A 19,306-nucleotide genomic window follows, 5' to 3' on the forward strand; every position below is an offset into this window, starting at 1 on the left:
CTGGGAAGCGGAGCCAGCAACAGCGTGGGCGGGCGGGCGGTGCGCGCGAGCCTGGGGACACCCTAACTCTGCTTCCCAGCGCGCGCGCGTTGCTGGGGAAAGCGCGCGCGCTTGGGGACTCCCTAGGTCCGCTCCCCAGCTGGGGAGGGAGTCCCCACCGCGCGCGCGTTGCTGGGGAAAGCGCGCGCGCTTGGGGACTCCCTAGGTCCGCTCCCCAGCTGGGGAGGGAGTCCCCACCCCGCGCGCGTTGCTGCGGAATGCGCGCGCGCTTGGGGACTCCCTAGGTCCGCTCCCCAGCTGGGGAGGGAGTCCCCACCCCGCGCGCGTTGCTGCGGAATGCGCGCGCGCTTGGGGACTCCCTAGGTCCGCTCCCCAGCTGGGGAGGGAGTCCCCACCCCGCGCGCGTTGCTGGGGAAAGCGCACGCGCTTGGGGACTCCCTAGGTCCGCTCCCCAGCTGGGGAGCGGACCTAGGGAGTCCCCAAGCGCGCGCGCTTTCCCCAGCAACGCGCCACCCCAGGCGCGAGCAACGGGGTGGGCGGGCGAAGGGCGGCCGGCAGTGGAAGCAAAAACACCATCTGCGCACGCGCAGATGGTGTTTTTACTTCCGCACCGCTACTTCGCGAAAAATCGATCTTCGCGAGGGGTCCTGGAACGGAACCCTCGCGATGATCGAGGGATCACTGTATAACTTAATTGGACCTGGTCCTGTAGCTTTCCCAAATCAGTCACTTTCTATTTAATATCAAATTGTGAAGACCAACAAATCAACATTATTTTTTGGCTATGCTGCACAAAGAAATGAAATACACAAGCTTCCCAATCTCTCTGAGGAAGGGCAATGCATCTTGTTTGTGAACTTTACTCACAGACTGTGCTGATGTGGGCACTTGAGAGCATATTAACATGCTGTTCATGTCATGCAATAAATTTCCAAATTCAAGCTTGGGTTTGAAGTCAGCTGTCCTGTAAATGTGAAGTGATTTGCATGCAGTTTAATGTGTAGAAAAATGTGAAGCATTCTATTTTTAATGTTCTATCTATAAGATCAGCAGAGCTCATCCAGTTAATAAAGACATCTCCCTCAGGAGTCAAGTAAAGATATGAGCAATAGTTCACTATGCTCTCAAGTTAATGACTTTTTCTTCAACTTTTTCTAGTAAACATTTAGTATACATATACGGTGATGAGATGTGTTGCCTCTTTAGAGATCACTGTAAATCAGTCATGAGTGGCAGTGTTCTCTGTCTTGCCTATATCTATGATATGTTCTGTGCATGAAAGTTTTCCCATTGCAATGCACTTTTTGCTTCTCAGAAATTATATCATCAGTTTAATTTTTTTCTGGCTATCATTGGTTAAACTTGTAAAAAAGATAAATGTAGCTGAATCTCATTCTCTTATAATAATACAGGATACACATTTCTTTTAAAACAAAGCAGGAATTAAAGCACTCCCTATCAATATCATAACAAGGATTCCAGCTGGAAATGATGTCTAACCCCCCGCCCCCCAAGAACTTCTATCAAAATTTGGAAAAGTGAGGATTTTTGTAAAAATGGAGGAACTTATATAAATAAAAAACTCTGTTCAGAATAATTATTTACAATGAGCAGAGCCCATCCTAAATTTTGTTGGTAATGCAGATCTTCAAGAAAGAAAATGTTTCAAAGATCTGACAACCTTGCATATTACATTGTCCTCGAAAGAGTATACATTGTATTTGTTATTATTCAGATATTTTTCTTCATGAATAACAGCAGTACATCTACTCATGAACTTAGATGACAACAACAATGTACATTCACAATGTTCCATATTTTAAAAAAAGTTTAACCACAAATTCACATTCATCTTCCATCCTAGGCTATGAACTGGGGGAGTGCTGGAAGAGTCTGCCCTTTAGATTAACGTGGAAGTGGCTGTGTTATCCTGTGGATTCTACTTCTTCTCTTTCTTTCCTGATTTCTTCTTATTTCCCCCTCCAGAGGCTGCCGGTTTTCCATCACGCTTGCCAGCGGAATTGGAGAGGGTAGCAGTGCTCCCAGGGATATACACGTTCTGTCTATAATCAGGAACATGCTGAAGGGTGAACTGGGGGCCATACCTGGTGCTGAGCCCCATGGTACCTGCTGTTGCTCCTCCTCCCAGAGTAGAATTTCCATCTGGGTTAGCTGCAGCAGCGGCGGCAGCTTCTGCAAGAGTATTAGGACAGGGGGAGAGGAAATAAATAGGTTTTAAAGTAATACTTGAATAATGTAATCTATATGCCAATTTGACTGAAAAGAAAATTTTCTCTTCCCTGCAATTCAAGAGGGATATGCTTTAGAAAAGGTAAGATAATACAAGCATCAGAGGTGGGTTGCTGCCACTTTGGATTGCTTCTTTAGAATCGGTATCAGAAATTTGGTGCCGTTCACCGAACCAGCAGTTATGACTGGTGATCCACGTTCCCAAACCAGTTCTCCAGTCACCACAGATTGCAAAAAAAAAAACCTCTGCATCTGCGCAAAGGCTTCTGCACATGCGCAGAGGGTCAATTCTAGGAAGGAATGCATGCGTACTTGCTTGCCTCACTCGTGTGCATGTAAAACGTGCACTTCCATCACAATGCGAACCAGTGGGGAAGTTAAGTAGAACCCACCCCTGACAAGCATATCTAAATAAATTTCTAATATCTGCTTGGAACATGAAGAACAATTGAACTGTATTATTAGTTCCTCTGGTGAGAGAAGTAACATATATTGCCTCTCCAATAATTATGTATTCCAGTCTCTGGCACTTCCAAGATATATATATATAATATTGACATAATCTGCATATATAATTTTACTGTTCAAAAAAATTAAAACAAAATCAAAAAAATTAAAACATCAATAACAATAACAACAACCAAATTTAATATTATACCATGTAATAACCTTGTAATAATTTTGGACACCTTCTCCCTTTATTCAAAATAAAAATTTAATTCAAGCATTTAATTAAATGCAGATTTTTTTCCTTCAATGCTGTATAATAATTATTTTGGTTATCAACACTCACAAAATAAATACCACAATGCTCAATGTCTTGATTAAGATTGAAATACTGTGAAATTCAGCTTGATACACTTTATAAAACCTTAATCCACAACAATGGGTCTGAAGTTCTGCTATTAATGCTAGACTTTCAACTCCAAGTGTACTAATAGGACAGACCATATAAAATAATATTTTGGCTGCTGAGGTACGTCTATAATATGTACCTAAATCCTCTCTGAGAAATCTGTTGTACTTATGGTCGGTTACACAGTCAGAAAACATCAGACTGAATTTGGCTATCAATTTTTTCTCAAAGAGCTGGGATAGGTTGATATTGTTTGATGGTGTTAAAGGTATCATTGCAGGATGTAAACTGGTGTTTTGTCAGTGATGATTGTTCCAGAAATTTTGTAATTCCATCCAATTATCCAGACTTTTATCCAAACTTTTTTCTTTCTTATCATTATTATTATTATTATCATTATTTAAATTTATATGCCGTCTGATTCATTTTTAAGAGCAAAATAAAATAATTTCATATTCTTTAAAAATCCCTTCCACTGAAATATGAGAATAGAGTAATTGAGCATTGTATTTTGTATTATTCATGTTACAATTTCCTTCAATATCTTATAGCAGTTTATCAAATAGAGAACTGAATCATAAAACAAAGTTTATCAGAAAACATGAAAAATTTTATATCTAGAATTGATAAGTACTCCAAGAATGTAAAATAAGGAAATAGTGCACAATACAGGAATTAGCAAGTTCATGACTCACATATTTAGTGTTACAATGGCATTTAAAAATTGTCTTATGAATGTTTTTCACACTTACAGCTACTGCAGAATCCCCATGGTCATGTCAGCAAAATTTAGATGCTTGGCCAACAGACTCACATTTAGGATGGTTGCTGTGTCCCAGGGTCATGTGATCACCTTTTGTGATCTTCTAACTAGCAAAGTCAATGGGGAAACCATATTCACTTAACAATTATGTTACAAATGTAATAACTGAACTGATTTACTTTACAACTGTGGCAAGAAAGGTTGTAAAATGGGACAAAATTCATTTACCAAATATCTTACTTAACAATAGAAATTTTGGGCTCCATACTGGTCATAGGTCAAGGACTACCTGTACCAATTTATAATGTCTAAGCCTTAAATTTCAATATGCATAGTATTAACTATTTTACAGTGCAATTAATGCATAAAGACTTCTTCAGATTTACATATGGTTCCAAACCATCCAATCACATTCTATGAATATATTTAATATAATATTTTTATCATATGCAGTGAGTACTGACTTTAACATAAGAGACGCTTTAGTTTCTTGCCATCAAACACAAATCTTTTGCAGTACATTTTATACTAATTTTAAAGAGTTGTTAGGAGGGATGAGAATACAGTACTAAAATAGGCTACATTTTTGGGGAAACTGACCATTTGCTGAAGCTAAAATCATAGCCTGAAGCATTTCAGTATCAAACTGATTGTTTGGCCAAGTTCCATTTTCATCTCCATTCTGAGATCTAAGAAGAAACAAAGCAAATGAAATATATGAAAAGTATGATAGAAGCAAAATGAAAAAAAATGTACATTTTATTGATTGATTTTATGTACAGTGATCCCTTGTTTTTTGCGGGGGATGCGTTCCAAGACCACCTGCGAAAAACAAATTTCTGTGAAGTAGAGGAAAGATATTTTTTAATGTATTTAACAAGTATTTGGACTCTTAAACCCTCCCTGTATTATTAACAACCCTCCGCTGCTGACCGCTGAGAGAGACCAGCTTCTCTCAGCTACCGCACGGGCTGAAGGAGGCCACCACTGCAGTTTCCCCCGCCCAACACACACAAACCATCCCTGCCTTGGTGTTCTTTTCCCTTTGAAAAAACCCATGAAATAGCGAATCTGCGAAAGATGAACCGTGAAGTAGCGGCAGAAGGCGGTCCTGGAGATATTCTGGTCCAATGCCATGAAGGGCTTTATAGGTCATAACCAACACTTTGAATTGTGACCGGAAACTGATCGGCAACCAATACAGACTGCGGAGTGTTGGTGTAACATGGGCATACCTGGGGAAGCCCATGACTGCTCTCGCAGCTGCAGTCTGCACAATCTGAAGTTTCCGAACACTTTTCAAAGGTAGCCCCATGTAGAGAGACATTACAGTAGTCGAACCTCGAGGTGATGAGGGCATGAGTGACTGTGAGCAGTGAGTCCCGGTCCAGATAGGGCCGCAACTGCTGCACCAGGCGAACCTGGGCAAACGTCCCCCTCGCCACAGCTGAAAGATGGTTCTCTAATGTGAGCTGTGGATCGAGGAGGACGCCCAAGTTGCAGACGCCCAAGTTTCCCCCCCATGGTGTTAGTTAAAATGCTAATAGTTCTGTGTCATCAAATATGAAACAAAACCAGATGGCCTAGAGGTTGAAAAAGACTGGTTCATATACCAATGTGCAAATTATCAAAGCATTACATACTGAAGCATTACAGTTTTTACTTATAGTAGTGGTTACCATAGTGTAACAAACAAAATAAAATAAATCCATTTGCTTAGGATCTATCAAAGAAGAATAGCGACACACATGAGAGAGGTGGGTTCCTTACAATTCGAATCAGTTTGCCCAAGCTAGTAACAACCTGCTGGTGCTGTCATGATGATGTTGGTACTGGTCCATGGAGGCCACCATATTTTTTTGACTTCTTTTTAAAAATTTAAATATTTTCCCCCTGGTTTTTTTAGTTTTTGGCAGGGCACATATGTTGTCATCTTGTTTTTGGCTTTTTCTTTCTTTTTTCTTTTTCTTTTGGAATTTTTGCCATTTTTTTGCCATGGTGCATGTGCACACGTGCTTCACCCATGTGGCATGGTAGTAAGTGAACTGGCAGTGAAGTAAGTTAGAACCCACCCCTGATATGAGATTAAAATATGCCACATAAACAATGTCTAAAGACATGAGATAACAAAAGTAATGAAGAGAAATCAAGAAGAGGCACAAATATGTTATATAAAGAAATGTTTTGACTGTAGGACTTCCTGGTTGGCGAGAAGGAGTGAAGCAGCTGCAAGGAGGATCTCCTCCCTGGGTTTGCTTTTTTCCTCCGATCTGCGAGACCTTTCGGGGCACAGTTTGCTTGGAGGGCGACGTGGAGGATGAGGGATTATTCGGGTGCCGATTGCTAAAGGCGTTTTGCAATCGGTGCGAAGGACACCCTCTCTATCGGAGACCGGAGGCACCCGTCTCAGCTGTCACCAGTATGACGGGTCTGAAACTCCAAGGAGCCACCACAGAGGGAAGCAAGTGAGAAATACAGATCTTTCCAAAAATTCCTTAAGATTATACTATGTACTGCATTTGGAAGAATTTATTAGAACATCCTTTTTTTTTTAGTACGAAAAGCATAAAATTACTTTAATCTTTAAATAGACTGCCCTGACAGGAGATCAAGAAAACATCGTAAAAATCAGTAAAAAGCGGCGACGGTGAAGTGGTGAAAGCCAGCAACCCATTTCGATCGGGGGCTGGGTAACCAGAATGTTCTGATCTTGGAAGGGAGTTAAAAAAAATTTTTTCCCCAAAGACAGTGTTTAACTCAGATTTTTGGAACCATAGAACTGCACAACATTGAAGCACATAGACATTGATTTTGTACTGTATGTGGAGTCGGGAATTGGACTCAAGATCCTGATAAATAGAGCGAGCAGAGGGAAATTCCTTTACCCTCCCTCCTCACACCTTTTTCCAGATTGCTGACAACCGTGGAATTTGAGAAAGAAGGATTTCGTGGGGATTGTTTATCTCTGAACATTAGAACGTTTAAAAACTTGGAAACCGGGCAGCAGACGTTGAGAAGAAATAATTTGAGAGACCTTGAAGCGAGGAGCAGAGAAGCCCGGGGGAGAGCCAGAACAGAGACGTCAGCATAGACTATTAAATAACCTCTAAGTGCCTAAGCAACAAGCAATAAGAAGAAAGAAGATACAACGCTCCCTGTATTTTACACGTTTGCCTATAATTTTCCTGTCTTTTTCTCACTTTCCTGATTACCTGTTATAATATATAATAATATATATAATATAGATATAGACACATAAAATAGACAATAAGATTTAGAACTAGAATTGAAATTTAAAGTACATTATCCTTAGGAATATTTCAATTGTTGTTGTTTTTTCCCCCTTCTTTCCCTCTTAGTACCCTACATAGATAAGATAGAATTGTGACACCAATAGTTAAAGTAAGCATTTTTCAATTGTTTCATTTATTACTTTATTTTTAAAAGCATCTCAAGTGTTTTTCTTTGTATCTTTATTACTCTAGATTGGAATAAGATAGGAATAAGATAGGAAACTATAGAAGCATAGATTAAACTAGAACTACAAATATTGACAAGATTTAGAATTGAATTGTATAGAAAATAAGTTTATAAGTTTATAAGTTTATACCATTATAGTAGTTAAGATACTACATTGTTATTTACATTGTTATTTGCAAAGGAACGTAGAATCATTTAATTAATTATAAACTAGAAAGCTGACCACAAAAAGTTAACTGGTGAATGAAATATAGCAAGAATTATTAATCTGCTTAAACATTTTTTCTTTCATCTCCCATGGTGATCTGGAATAGAATATTTACTATATTAGAAAAGCAAAATCAGATTATAAAAGAGATGGCCAGCTACCAACCCAAAGGTGGTAAAAAAACCACAACAACAATAAATACAGCTTCCCCTGCCTCTCAAAGGCAAATAGATGAGATGTTAAATGTAGAGAAGGAAAAAGAGAGTACATTATTGATGCAAAACATGAATAAAACTTTAACAGTAATGCAGGAGACCATGTTGAAACTGCAGGAACTGATTACAAATAATCATGTAGAACTCAAAACTGATATACGGAGATTAGAAAACCGATTGGAATCCGCACAAGCAGAAACACAAAAAAATGAGGAAAAAATAATGATAGTAGAAAAAAGGACAGAACAAAATGAAAAAAAATTGGAACAGGTCGATCAAAAACTCATAGAATCTCATAGAGAGCTCGAAAATTCATTGATCCAATTGGAATTAGAGAAATCATCCTATTTCTTAAGATTTCAAAATGTGGTAGAGGCAGAAAATGAAAATCTTGGGGAGATTATGACAACAATAATCGCAGGGATATTACAAACTAACAGAGAGGAAGTCATAAACGAATTAGACGAAATATTCAGAATTAATACTAATTATGCGAGAAGACACCGATTACCCAGGGAAATACATTTAAGATTCACTAGAAAGATCATAAGAGACAGGGTATACGCAGCGTCTAGAGAAGGGAAAATGAAATATAAAGGTAGAGAGCTAAATATCCTGAAACAAATTCCCAGAAAGATTAGAGAACGAAGAAGAGAATATAGAAATTTAGCCTCCTGAACAAAAAGGAAATAACATTTAGATGGATTACTCCAGAGGGATGATGGTAAAAATAGAAGGAAGGAGAGTAAAAGTCGACAATGCGGAAAAAGCACAAGAGATATACGAACGAATAACTGCCCTAGACTCCGAATTAGAAAGTGGAGATAGACTAGAATCAAGCAAGGAAGAGGATATAGAAACAGACGGACAAGTAGACAGAAAGCGAGGACCAGAGGAAACAGAGAGAGGAAAGGAGAAGGAAGAAGGGGCTAAGACTAGATCACAAATGGCAGTGGCAGCAGATAAACAAAACTAGTTTTCTTGCTTTAACTTTTTTCTCCCTAGGAGGAATACTTAACTAAATGCTTTCAGATATCAAACTGATTTCAATAAATATAAATGGCCTTAATAACAATTGTAAGAGAAAAAAGGTCTTTTCCAAACTCCTAAACCAGAAACTACAGATAATATGTTTGCAAGAAGTGCATATCAAATTAGCACATAAGAAATTCTTAGAATATGCAAAATTAGGGGAATTACATGCTTCATTAGACGAAAATGAAAAAAAAAGGGGAGTGGCCACATATGTGAAGAAAGAACTAAAACCAAAAGAAATTAAAACGGATCCCAAAGGAAGATATACAATGACGGAAATTGAAATATTAGGGGGAAAAATATTACTGGTGAACATATACGCCCCGAATCAAGAGTTAAAACAATTTTATAAAAATATACATCAAATTTTGCTTGAAACTAACTATATAAACATTTGTATGGTAGGGGATTACAATGGAATTGTAGACCCAAAAATGGACCACAAAACAGGGGGGAAAAGTAAACTGAAAAGACCTACATTACCAAATACGTTTAATAAAATGACTGAAGAATTGGATTTAACAGATATGTGGAGATTGAGACATCCAAAAGACAAACAATTTACTTTCCACTCTGGACCGCACAACTCACTATCAAGAATAGATATGGTTTGGCTAAGCAAAAGATTACATAAATCAATAAAATCCCTGGAAATAGAACCTAACACGTGGGCAGATCATAATCCGATTACTATAATTGGGCAAGGAACAAAAAAAGATTATAAGAGATGGTCATTGAACACAAATTTATTACACGATGAGAAATATATAAAGATGATTAACAGAGAAATAAAATTATTTTTAGAAGAAAATAAGAAACAACCCACTACAACACAAATACTGTGGGACACACTAAAGGCATACACGAGAGGAATAACAATATCATATGCAGCCAAAAAATCAAAGGAAGAAAGAGCAGAACACAATTACCACACAAATAAAATAGTAAATTTGGAAAAAATCCTCCAACAAGACCCCACAAATAATCAAACAATAAACTTACTAAGAGAAGCTAAATACAAAATAAACACTTTAGAACAACAAGAATTTGCCAAAGATATAAAATATTCAAAACAAAAACACTTTGAATCGGCCAACAAACCGGGCAGATGGCTTTCGCAAAAAATTTAAAAAGCGAGAAGCGATAAACTAATCTATCACTTAGAAGATAAAAAAGGAATATTACAATACGATGAACAGCAGAAAAAAGAAATAGTGAAAGATTATTACCAAAATTTATATAAAGAGGAATCAGTAGAAACTACAAAAATTGCCAAATATATAAATGAGAATAATATACTAAAGATAGAAGAGCCAGACAAACAACTTTTAAACATGAAAATAACTTTACAGGAAATTCAATTGGCCTTAAAAAACAAAAAAATAATAAAACACCAGGACCAGACGGACTTCCAGGAGAATTTTATAAACATAATAAAGAATTATTCGAACCTATATTACTAGAAACTTACAATGAAATCCTGGAACAAGCTAAAATCCCGAATACTTGGAGGGAATCATACATCACAATGATACCTAAGGAAGGCCTGGATAAACAAAAAATAAGAAACTACAGACCAATATCCTTACTAAACGCGGATTACAAGATTTTTATGGCAATTCTCTCAGAAAGATTAAAAAATATATTAAATAAAATAATCAGCCCAGACCAAAACGGATTCCTACCTAATAGACAAATCTCAAATTGCACAAGGACAGTTCTAGATATCATAGAATACTGTGAAGCTCATCCAGGAGAACAAGTAGCCCTTGCATTCCTAGACGCACAAAAAGCTTTTGATAGCGTCAACTGGCAATACTTAATAGCTGTAATCAGAGAACTAAAACTGGGAACCAAATTCGAAAATATCATTAAAAATACTTATACAACACAATCAGCCAGAGTGATAATCAATAATGACATGACCGAACTAATTTCAATAGAAAAAGGGGTAAGACAGGGATGCCCAATGTCCCCTTTGTTATACATATTAACCCAGGAAATACTACTAAACAAAATTTGACTAAATAATGAAATAAAAGGAATTAAGATAAAAGACGAAGAGTACAAATTACAGGCATACGCAGACGATATTGTACTTTTCTTAGAAGATCCTATAAGTTCTGGCCCAGAACTAATTAGAGAAATAGAAATTTGTGGGGAACTCTCAGGACTAAAAATTAATAAGCAAAAAACGATGCTTATGACAAAAAATATGACTACAAAACAAATTAAAAAATTGGAAGAAATTACAAATCTACAAACTACAAAAAAAATTAAATACAGTGATCCCCCGATCATTGCGAGGGTTCCGTTCCAGGACCCCTCGCAATGATCGGTTTTTCGTGAAGTAGCGCTGCGGAAGTAAAAACACCATCTGCGCATGCGCAGATGGTGTTTTTACTTCCGCCGCAGCAGCGAGGAGCCGAAGATTGGGGTTCCCCCGCCGCCCACGCAAACTCCTCGCTGCTGCCGCGCCCGCCGCTTGTCCGCTGCCTGCCTGCCCGCGCGCCCGCCCTTCGCCCGGCCACCCGCCGTTCGCTCGCTGCTCGCCTGGCCACCCGGGTTCGTTTGGCTTCGGGACATGCCGGCGGCGATGTTTTAAAACAGCTGCGCGGCTTCCCAACTGAGTCCCGAAGTCAAAGACGAACTTCCGCGTTTGGCTTCGGGACTCAGTTGGGAAGCCACGCGGCTGTTTTAAAACGGCGCCGCCGGCATGTCCCGAAGCCAAACGAACCCGGGTGGCCGGGCGAAGGGCGGGCGAGCGGCGGGCGAGCCGGGCGCTGGGGGGGCTTCTCGCCCTCCCGCCAGCAAGAGGGGGAAGACCCAGGGAAGCCGCCCAGCAGCTGATCTGCCCGGCACCATCTACGCATGCGTGCCCATAGAAAAAAGGGCGTGCATGCGCAGATGGTGTTTGTACTTCCGGGTTGAAAAATCGCCATATAGCCGTTTCGCAATGATCGGGATCGCAATACCCGGGGGATCACTGTACTTAGGACTAATATTATCAAATAAAATTTCATCTCTCAAAAAAGATAACTATAACAAACTCATACAAGAAACTAATAAAAACTTAGAAAAATGGAAGGATTTGCAACTATCCATGTTAGGTAGAATCGCTGTGATAAAAATGGACATTTTACCCAAATTCCTCTACCTTTTTCAAACTGTCCCTATTAATATCGAACAAAATTTTTTCAAAGACATTAATAAAACTTTTTCAAAATTCATTTGGCAAAATAAAAGACCCAGAATTCAATTCAGATACCTCCAAGACACCAAAAACAGAGGAGGATTAGGACTCCCCAATTTGAAACAGTATTACACCGCAGCGTGCCTAACATGGCTAAAAGAGTGGATTAATCTCACTAATAAAAGAATACTGGTACTTGAGGGCCATGATCTATAGATGGGGTGGCACGCCTATTTATGGAGAGATGGTAAACAAAAACAAACTGCCTTTAATAAACACATGATAAGAAAATCTCTCCTTAAAACCTGGTATGAGACTAAAAGAAAATTTTATAACAAAATTCCTAGATGGCTATCTACTATGGAAGCCATAGTATATCCGAATTTGATAGACCCAACCAAGACCATAAAATATAAAGATATCTTACACCCAAATGGAGAATTTAAAACTAAACAAGAATTGGAATTACAAAACTATAGGTTGGACGAGTGGACATATATACAAATAAAATCCAGATATAATAAGGATAAACAAACACCAGGTATAGCAAATTCCACCCAAACTCTGGACAAGATCTTAACAGGAAATGTGGAAAAACAGATAACCAAACTGTACCAGATTTTATTAGAACAGGAGAAAGAAAAAGAGATGATTAAAAATCCAATGGTAGCCCCCTTTCTTCACATGCTTTTACCCTCCTTCTTACTCTGCTGACTTTTCCTCTTTATCTTTGCAGCTGTGTTAAACTAACCTTTTCCCCTTTTTTCTCCTTTTCTTCTTCACATCTTCTTGACATAAACTCTGACTAGAGTAATAAGAATTAATAAGTTGAGTATTAATTAGATATATTTTAAATTTTAAGTGTATTTGAAATTTAGCCTTTTATTTGAATTAGAACTTTTATTGCTATTAATTAATTGCTATTAATTTAGTATAACTGTTACTGTGGGTTTGGAATTTACAGAATCTCTTTACATACTGCTAACATAAAATAACACTAAATTTAAATTTGAAAATGTCAAGTTCTTCCACCCATACCAAAACAATCAAGAAGCAAACAACTGTTATTTCTTCCCCGCAAAGTTCACCACATCCATCTCCCGCACAGCAGACTTTATCTGCAACTATGTTCACCAAGGAAAAGGATAGGGAGAAACAACCATCTCTGGCTTCAATCCAAGAGACATTAACAACATTAAATGACTTTATGCTAAAATCTCAACAAGATGCAACACAACAGAGAGATGAAATCAAAGCAGAGATGGCGGATATGAAAGTTGACACAGGTGAAATGAAAGACCAGATGAAGGAGATTAAGCAAGCCTTGCAAGATAATGAAGTACGAATGAAGGCAGTGGAAGAAAAGGCAGAAAAGGTGGAGAAAAGAATTGGTCACTTGGAGGACAAAGCTGCCTCGCGTTACAGAGGGTATGATGAATCAATTACACATCTGGAAATGCAACGTGCGTCATACGGACTTCGATTTCAAAACGTAATAGAAGAAAAAGATGAAGATTTAAAGGCCATTATGGCTGACATTATTGGGAAAATCCTCCAGATGGACCCAGATGACATAAAAAAAGAAATCGATGAAGTCTTTAGAATTTCTAACAGCTACATTCGCCGTTTTAATCTTCCACGCGAGATTCACATCAAATTTGTAAGAAAAAGCATGAGAGATGATATATTGCATTGGTCAAGAGCGGGACAACTACAACACCAAGGCAGAGAAATAAAAATATTAAAACAAATTCCAAGACGTGTTCGTGAGACTAGAAGAGATTATCACTTCTTGACCAAACTTCTGATTAAAGAAAACATAACTTTTCGCTGGCTTATTCCACAAGGTCTATCATTGACATGGAAATCAACGAGATATAAATTGGAGAATCTAGACCAAGCAAGAGACTTTTATGAAAACAGTGGAATATGCGAGATGGAACAGATAACAAAAGAACTGGAAGCAATGCAGGCCGAAGCCATGGGGGCATCTGCACAAGTGGAGGACCAGGACCAAGGGGCCAGAAGAAAGCAACCTCAACGCGAAACCAAGAAATACAACAAATGACTACATTGAGAGATTTAAAAATCTTTTCAGTAAATGTCAATGGACTTAATGAACCAAAAAAAAGAAAACAAATGTTTTCCAAAATTAAGAATCAAAAAGCTCAAATTGTGATACTCCAAGAAGTGCATATAAAAAAGAGTAATCGGAATTTATTGTTAAATAATAAAATTGGCAAGATGTATGCTGCATTAGCAGACCAAAAGAAAAGAGGAGTGGCAATGTATGTTGAGAGTTCTGTAAATTCCAAACAACTATATAGTGATGATGAAGGTAGAATTTTGATTGTCCAGATTGATATTGAACCCAAATCGCTTGCTATTGTTTCTATATATGCCCCAAATGATGACCAAATTGCATTTTATGAAAAATTACATCAAAAAATTTTAGAATTAAATTTGGAAAATATGTTAATTATTGGAGATTTTAATGCCATAACAAATAGACAATTAGACCACTCGGGGGTGAAGAAAAGTTGTAAAAAGAAAAAAAAGAATTTACTGCCCTCAACTTTTCAAAAAATGAAAGCAGAATTGCTATTGAATGATATATGGAGGGAAAGGCATCCTCATAGCAGGCAATATACTTTTTACTCAAACCCCCACAAAATTTGGACTAGAATAGATATGGTGTGGGCTCCCAAAACAACAGCAGAGTATATACAAGACGTAGAAATAGATGTTAATACTTGGGCAGACCATAATCCAGTTATAGTCTATATGAGAAATATTAAAAAACATCGTAATTGGCAAATGAATAGAAATATTTTGAAAGAGAAAGAATATAAAGAATGGATTGAAAAGGAATTAAAAATATTTTTCGAAATTAATAAAAATACAGACACCACCCCTCAGAACTTGTGGGATGCAACTAAAGCATACATAAGAGGATTAACAATATCCTATACTGCAAAATATAACAAAGAAAGAAAAAGAAAATATGAACAATTAATAAATGAATTAAAACAACTAGAGTTTCTATCACAACAAAATGTGAAAAATAAAGATTTGGGGGGAAAAATAAATTTAATTAAACACAAAATTAGATTACAAGAACAAAATCAGCTATTGGAAAAAATAAAGAAAGCTAAGCAACAATATTTTGAGCATGCCAACAAATCAGGTAGATGGTTAGCATATAAACTGAGAAAACAGAGACAATCTAAATTGATTAGAAAATTAGAAGATAAAGATGGAATAATAAAATATGACCCAGAGGGAAAAGCAAATATAGTTCAAAACTTTTTTAAAGAATTGTATAAAGATGATAATATTGAAGAAGAAGCCGTATTTAAATACCTAGAGAGTGCAGAGTTACCACAAATAACAGAAGAGCAACAAGAAAAGATGGAGAGTCCAATAACGATGGAAGAACTCCTTATAGTTATTAAAAAGCAGAAAAACAACAAAGCCACGGGACCGGACGCTATCCCGGCAGAGTGGTATAAAATAGAAAATGAAGTATTAAGAAATAATATGCTCCAAATTTTTAATGAATGTAGAGTAGATGGTAAAATTCCTAAATCATGGTCGGAATCTTTGATAACTTTAATACACAAACCAGATACACCAAAAGAAAAAATTAAAAACTATAGACCAATATCTTTATTGAATGTAGACTATAAAATTTTTATAGCAATATATGCAGATAGATTGAAAAATGTGATAAATAGCAAAATTCACTCAGACCAAAATGGTTTCCTTCCAGGTAGACAAATTAAAAATAATCTTAGAACAATTATTAATGTATTAGAGTATTATGAGCAACATTCAGACAAAATGTTATCTTTAATGTTCTTAGATGCTCAAAAAGCCTTTGATAACGTGAATTGGACATTTATAAAGATGCAATTAAATAAAATGAGATTCGGCCCCAAATTTGTTAATTTAATAGACGCTATTTATTCAGAACAAACGACAAAAATTATATTAAATAATGAACAATTAGAAGCGTTTAAAATAAATAAAGGAGTACGGCAAGGATGTCCCATATCACCTCTTCTTTTCATTATGACTTTAGAAGCACTCTTAATAAAAATAAGATCAGATCCAAAGATAAAAGGTTTAACAGTTAGAAAAGAGATATACAAAGTCCAGGCCTTTGCAGATGATTTGACTTTTATAATGGAAGATCCGTTAGTCACAGCACCAACATTAATCCAAACAATAGAACAATATGGCAAGGTGGCAGGTTTGAAAATAAATAAAAATAAAACAAAAATTATAACTAAAAACATGAGTAAAATACAAGAAAGTAATTTAGAATGTATTACTGGAATGCGAATAGTTAAAAAAGTAAAATATTTGGGAATATGGCTAACAGCCAAAACAATAACATTAAAAAATGATAATTACATAAAATTAATTAATGAAATTAAAAAGGATCTAGAAATATGGAACAATTTTAAAATATCATTTTTGGGAAGAATTGCTACGATTAAGATGAATATCTTACCTAAGGTATTATTTTTATTTCAAGTGATTCCAATCAATCCAGGGGCTAATTTTTTTAAAAACTTAACAAATGTGGTTAAAAAATTGTTATGGCAAGGGAAAAAGGCAAGAATTAAGATAAATATGCTAGAAGACATAAAAGAGAGGGGGGGGTTTGCGCTCCCAAACTGGAAACTATATTATCAGGCAGCCGCTTTAACATGGATTAAAAATTGGATAACTTTAGAGGATATGAGAACATCAATATTAGAAGGACATGACCTCATGCTTGGCTGGCATGCTTTTGTGTGGTACGATAAAGATAAAAACCATTCTTACTTTAAAAGACACACGCTGAGAAAATATTTATTTGATGTCTGGAAAGACATAAAGAAAAACCACTTTTTAACAATTCCAGATTGGGTTACCCCCCTGGACACAATAATACATCCAAATTCCATTAATGATTCAAGAAATATAAGATATAAAGACTTGTTAGACAATCAAATGAAATTAAAATCTAGAATTAAATTACAAGATGAAGGGATACAAATTGATTGGTGGCATTACGCACAGATTAGATCTAGATATCAGAAAGATAGTACACTCTACATATTTAACAAAAGTAAAAACCTGTTAAGTGAGCTAATCACTAAAAACCACAACAGAGTAATTGGAAAAATATATAAATATTTGATTACCCACAAGAATATTGAATTAACATTAAAAGATAGTATGATACATTGGTGTAGAAACATAGGTAAAGAAATTGATTTAGATACATGGGAGAAAGTTTGGATGTGCAACTGGAGAATGACTAAATCAGTTTCTTTGAAAGAGAACCAAATTAAAATGTTTTATAGATGGCATCTCCCACCAAGTAGATTAGCAAAAATGTTCCCAAAGACATCACCCCTGTGTTGGAAATGTAAGAAAGAAATAGGATCCTATTACCATCAATGGTGGACATGTAACAAAGCTAAAATGTACTGGAAAATGATAGAAAAAATGACAAAAGAAATTACAAAGCAGAAAATAGATTTCACCCCGGAGTTTTGTTTGCTAGGAATTACTAACCAAAATTATAAAAAAGAAATTTTGTACTTGATTATACATATTTTTACAGCGGCAAGGATTATATACGCGCAAAATTGGAAAGGGGAAGATATCCCCAAAGAAGAGGGAGTTATTGCAAAAATATTAGACTGCGCGGAAATGGACATGATGACAAGACGCTTGAATGAACAGGAAGAAACCAAATTTTACGCAACATGGAACAATGTTTATGAATGGATAGATAAGAACAAAAAAATAAAGAAAGAAGAGTTGCAATAAGTATAGATATGTTAGATGATTTTTTCTTATTAAGATTTATATTAGATTTAGTTTACATAGATAGAATAGAAATTTGTTTTTTCTAAAGATTTTTTTGACTTGAAATTAATTAGAAATTTTTATATGACAGTAAATTTTTTTACTAGATATTTTTTGTATTAGTAGCATTGAATTAGATATTCAACTGTGTATTCCTTTTTCTGTATCTGCAATTATACTTTTGAGAAGAGCAGGGATGATACATCCCTACAATGTATGTTAAATGTTTGTAAGTTTGTTTGTCATTTTAAAGAAAATTAATAAAAAAAAATTTGGAAAAAAAAAAATCCAATGGTAGCCTGGGAGAAAAATATACAAAGGGAAATCCATATAGCAGAATGGGAGAAAACATGGAATACAATAACTAAAATCACCCTATCATCAGCCTATAAAGAAAACTATTACAAATTATTTTACAGGTGGTATCTACCACCGGCAAGACTTGCCAAAATTTACCCAGCACTACAAAACGTATGCTGGAAATGCAATAAAGAAAAAGGAACTTTCTTCCATATGTGGTGGTCCTGCTCTAAAATTCAAAAAATTTGGGAAACAATTTACAAATAGTTAAAGAAAATTACGAAGGAGGAAATAGAGTACTCACCGGAGGGGATGCTCCTTGGAATTTGGAAAAAATCATACTCTAAACAAACCCTTTTTTTATTGACTCACATAAACACAGCTACAAGAATTGCAATAGCGCAAACATGGAAGAACGAACAGACTCCCAATGTAAATTTAATAATAGACAAGATATATACATGTGCAGAAATGGACGAGATGACAAACCTACTTAAGGGAAACAGAATCAATGAAACTAAAAGCATGTGAAACAATTGGCACGAGTGGATTCAAAGGAAAAGATTTGTATAATTCTATACAAAATAGCAGTACAAACCTTAAAAAAAATGAAAATACCATTTGAATGTTTTTACCATGTTTTGCATTGCATAGTATTAAGTTAATATTATCTATATAACAACTGTAACCGGTAAAAAAGTTGGATAAGACCTGTAAACTGTATAAACAAATTGTGATATATGTATCTATAAAACAATAAAAAGATTTGGAAAAAAAATGTTTTGACTGTCTATATCAGGGTAGAATATAGAACACATTAAGTAGCAACTGGTGCCCTGCTGGATCATTGTTTCAGAGATATTTCCTTACCCAAACAGAGGAACAAAATGACCACAGGTGGGAAAAAAGCAGTGAGAGCAGGAGTAACTCCCAATAATCCATAGGCTTCTCCATTGAACTGGCAGTGAGTATTAGAAAGCTCCCTCCCTCCCTCCCTCCCTCCCTCTAACTTCACCATTTACTTTTCTTGTGGAAACTTGTATCAAGAAAATCAATGGGGAAAGCAGTAAGAAATTGCAAGGCTAAGTGCAGCACACAGATTAGTGGTTAGTGCCAGATGGGGGAGGGAGCAAGA

The 19,306-nt window shown here is 36.3% G+C and overlaps 1 protein-coding gene across 6 annotated transcripts in view; it reads right to left on the bottom strand.

Moving 5' to 3' along the window:
- Positions 1 to 597: 597 nt before the first annotated feature.
- LOC139164579 (protocadherin gamma-A4-like) overlaps positions 598 to 19,306 on the bottom strand; it is a 183,859-nt gene continuing 165,150 nt past the window's right edge. For all 6 annotated transcript variants that reach the window (XM_070746900.1, XM_070746906.1, XM_070746901.1 and 3 more), the window contains exons 3-4: positions 4,470 to 4,558; positions 598 to 2,193 (exon numbers count right to left, since the gene is read on the bottom strand). In XM_070746900.1, the coding sequence (XP_070603001.1) occupies positions 1,940 to 2,193; positions 4,470 to 4,558 (343 nt within the window). In that variant the 3' untranslated portion in view covers positions 598 to 1,939. The remainder of the gene's footprint in view (positions 2,194 to 4,469; positions 4,559 to 19,306) is intronic.

This window comes from Erythrolamprus reginae, chromosome 3 (assembly GCF_031021105.1).
Source record: "Erythrolamprus reginae isolate rEryReg1 chromosome 3, rEryReg1.hap1, whole genome shotgun sequence".
Lineage (NCBI taxonomy): Eukaryota > Metazoa > Chordata > Lepidosauria > Squamata > Dipsadidae > Erythrolamprus > Erythrolamprus reginae.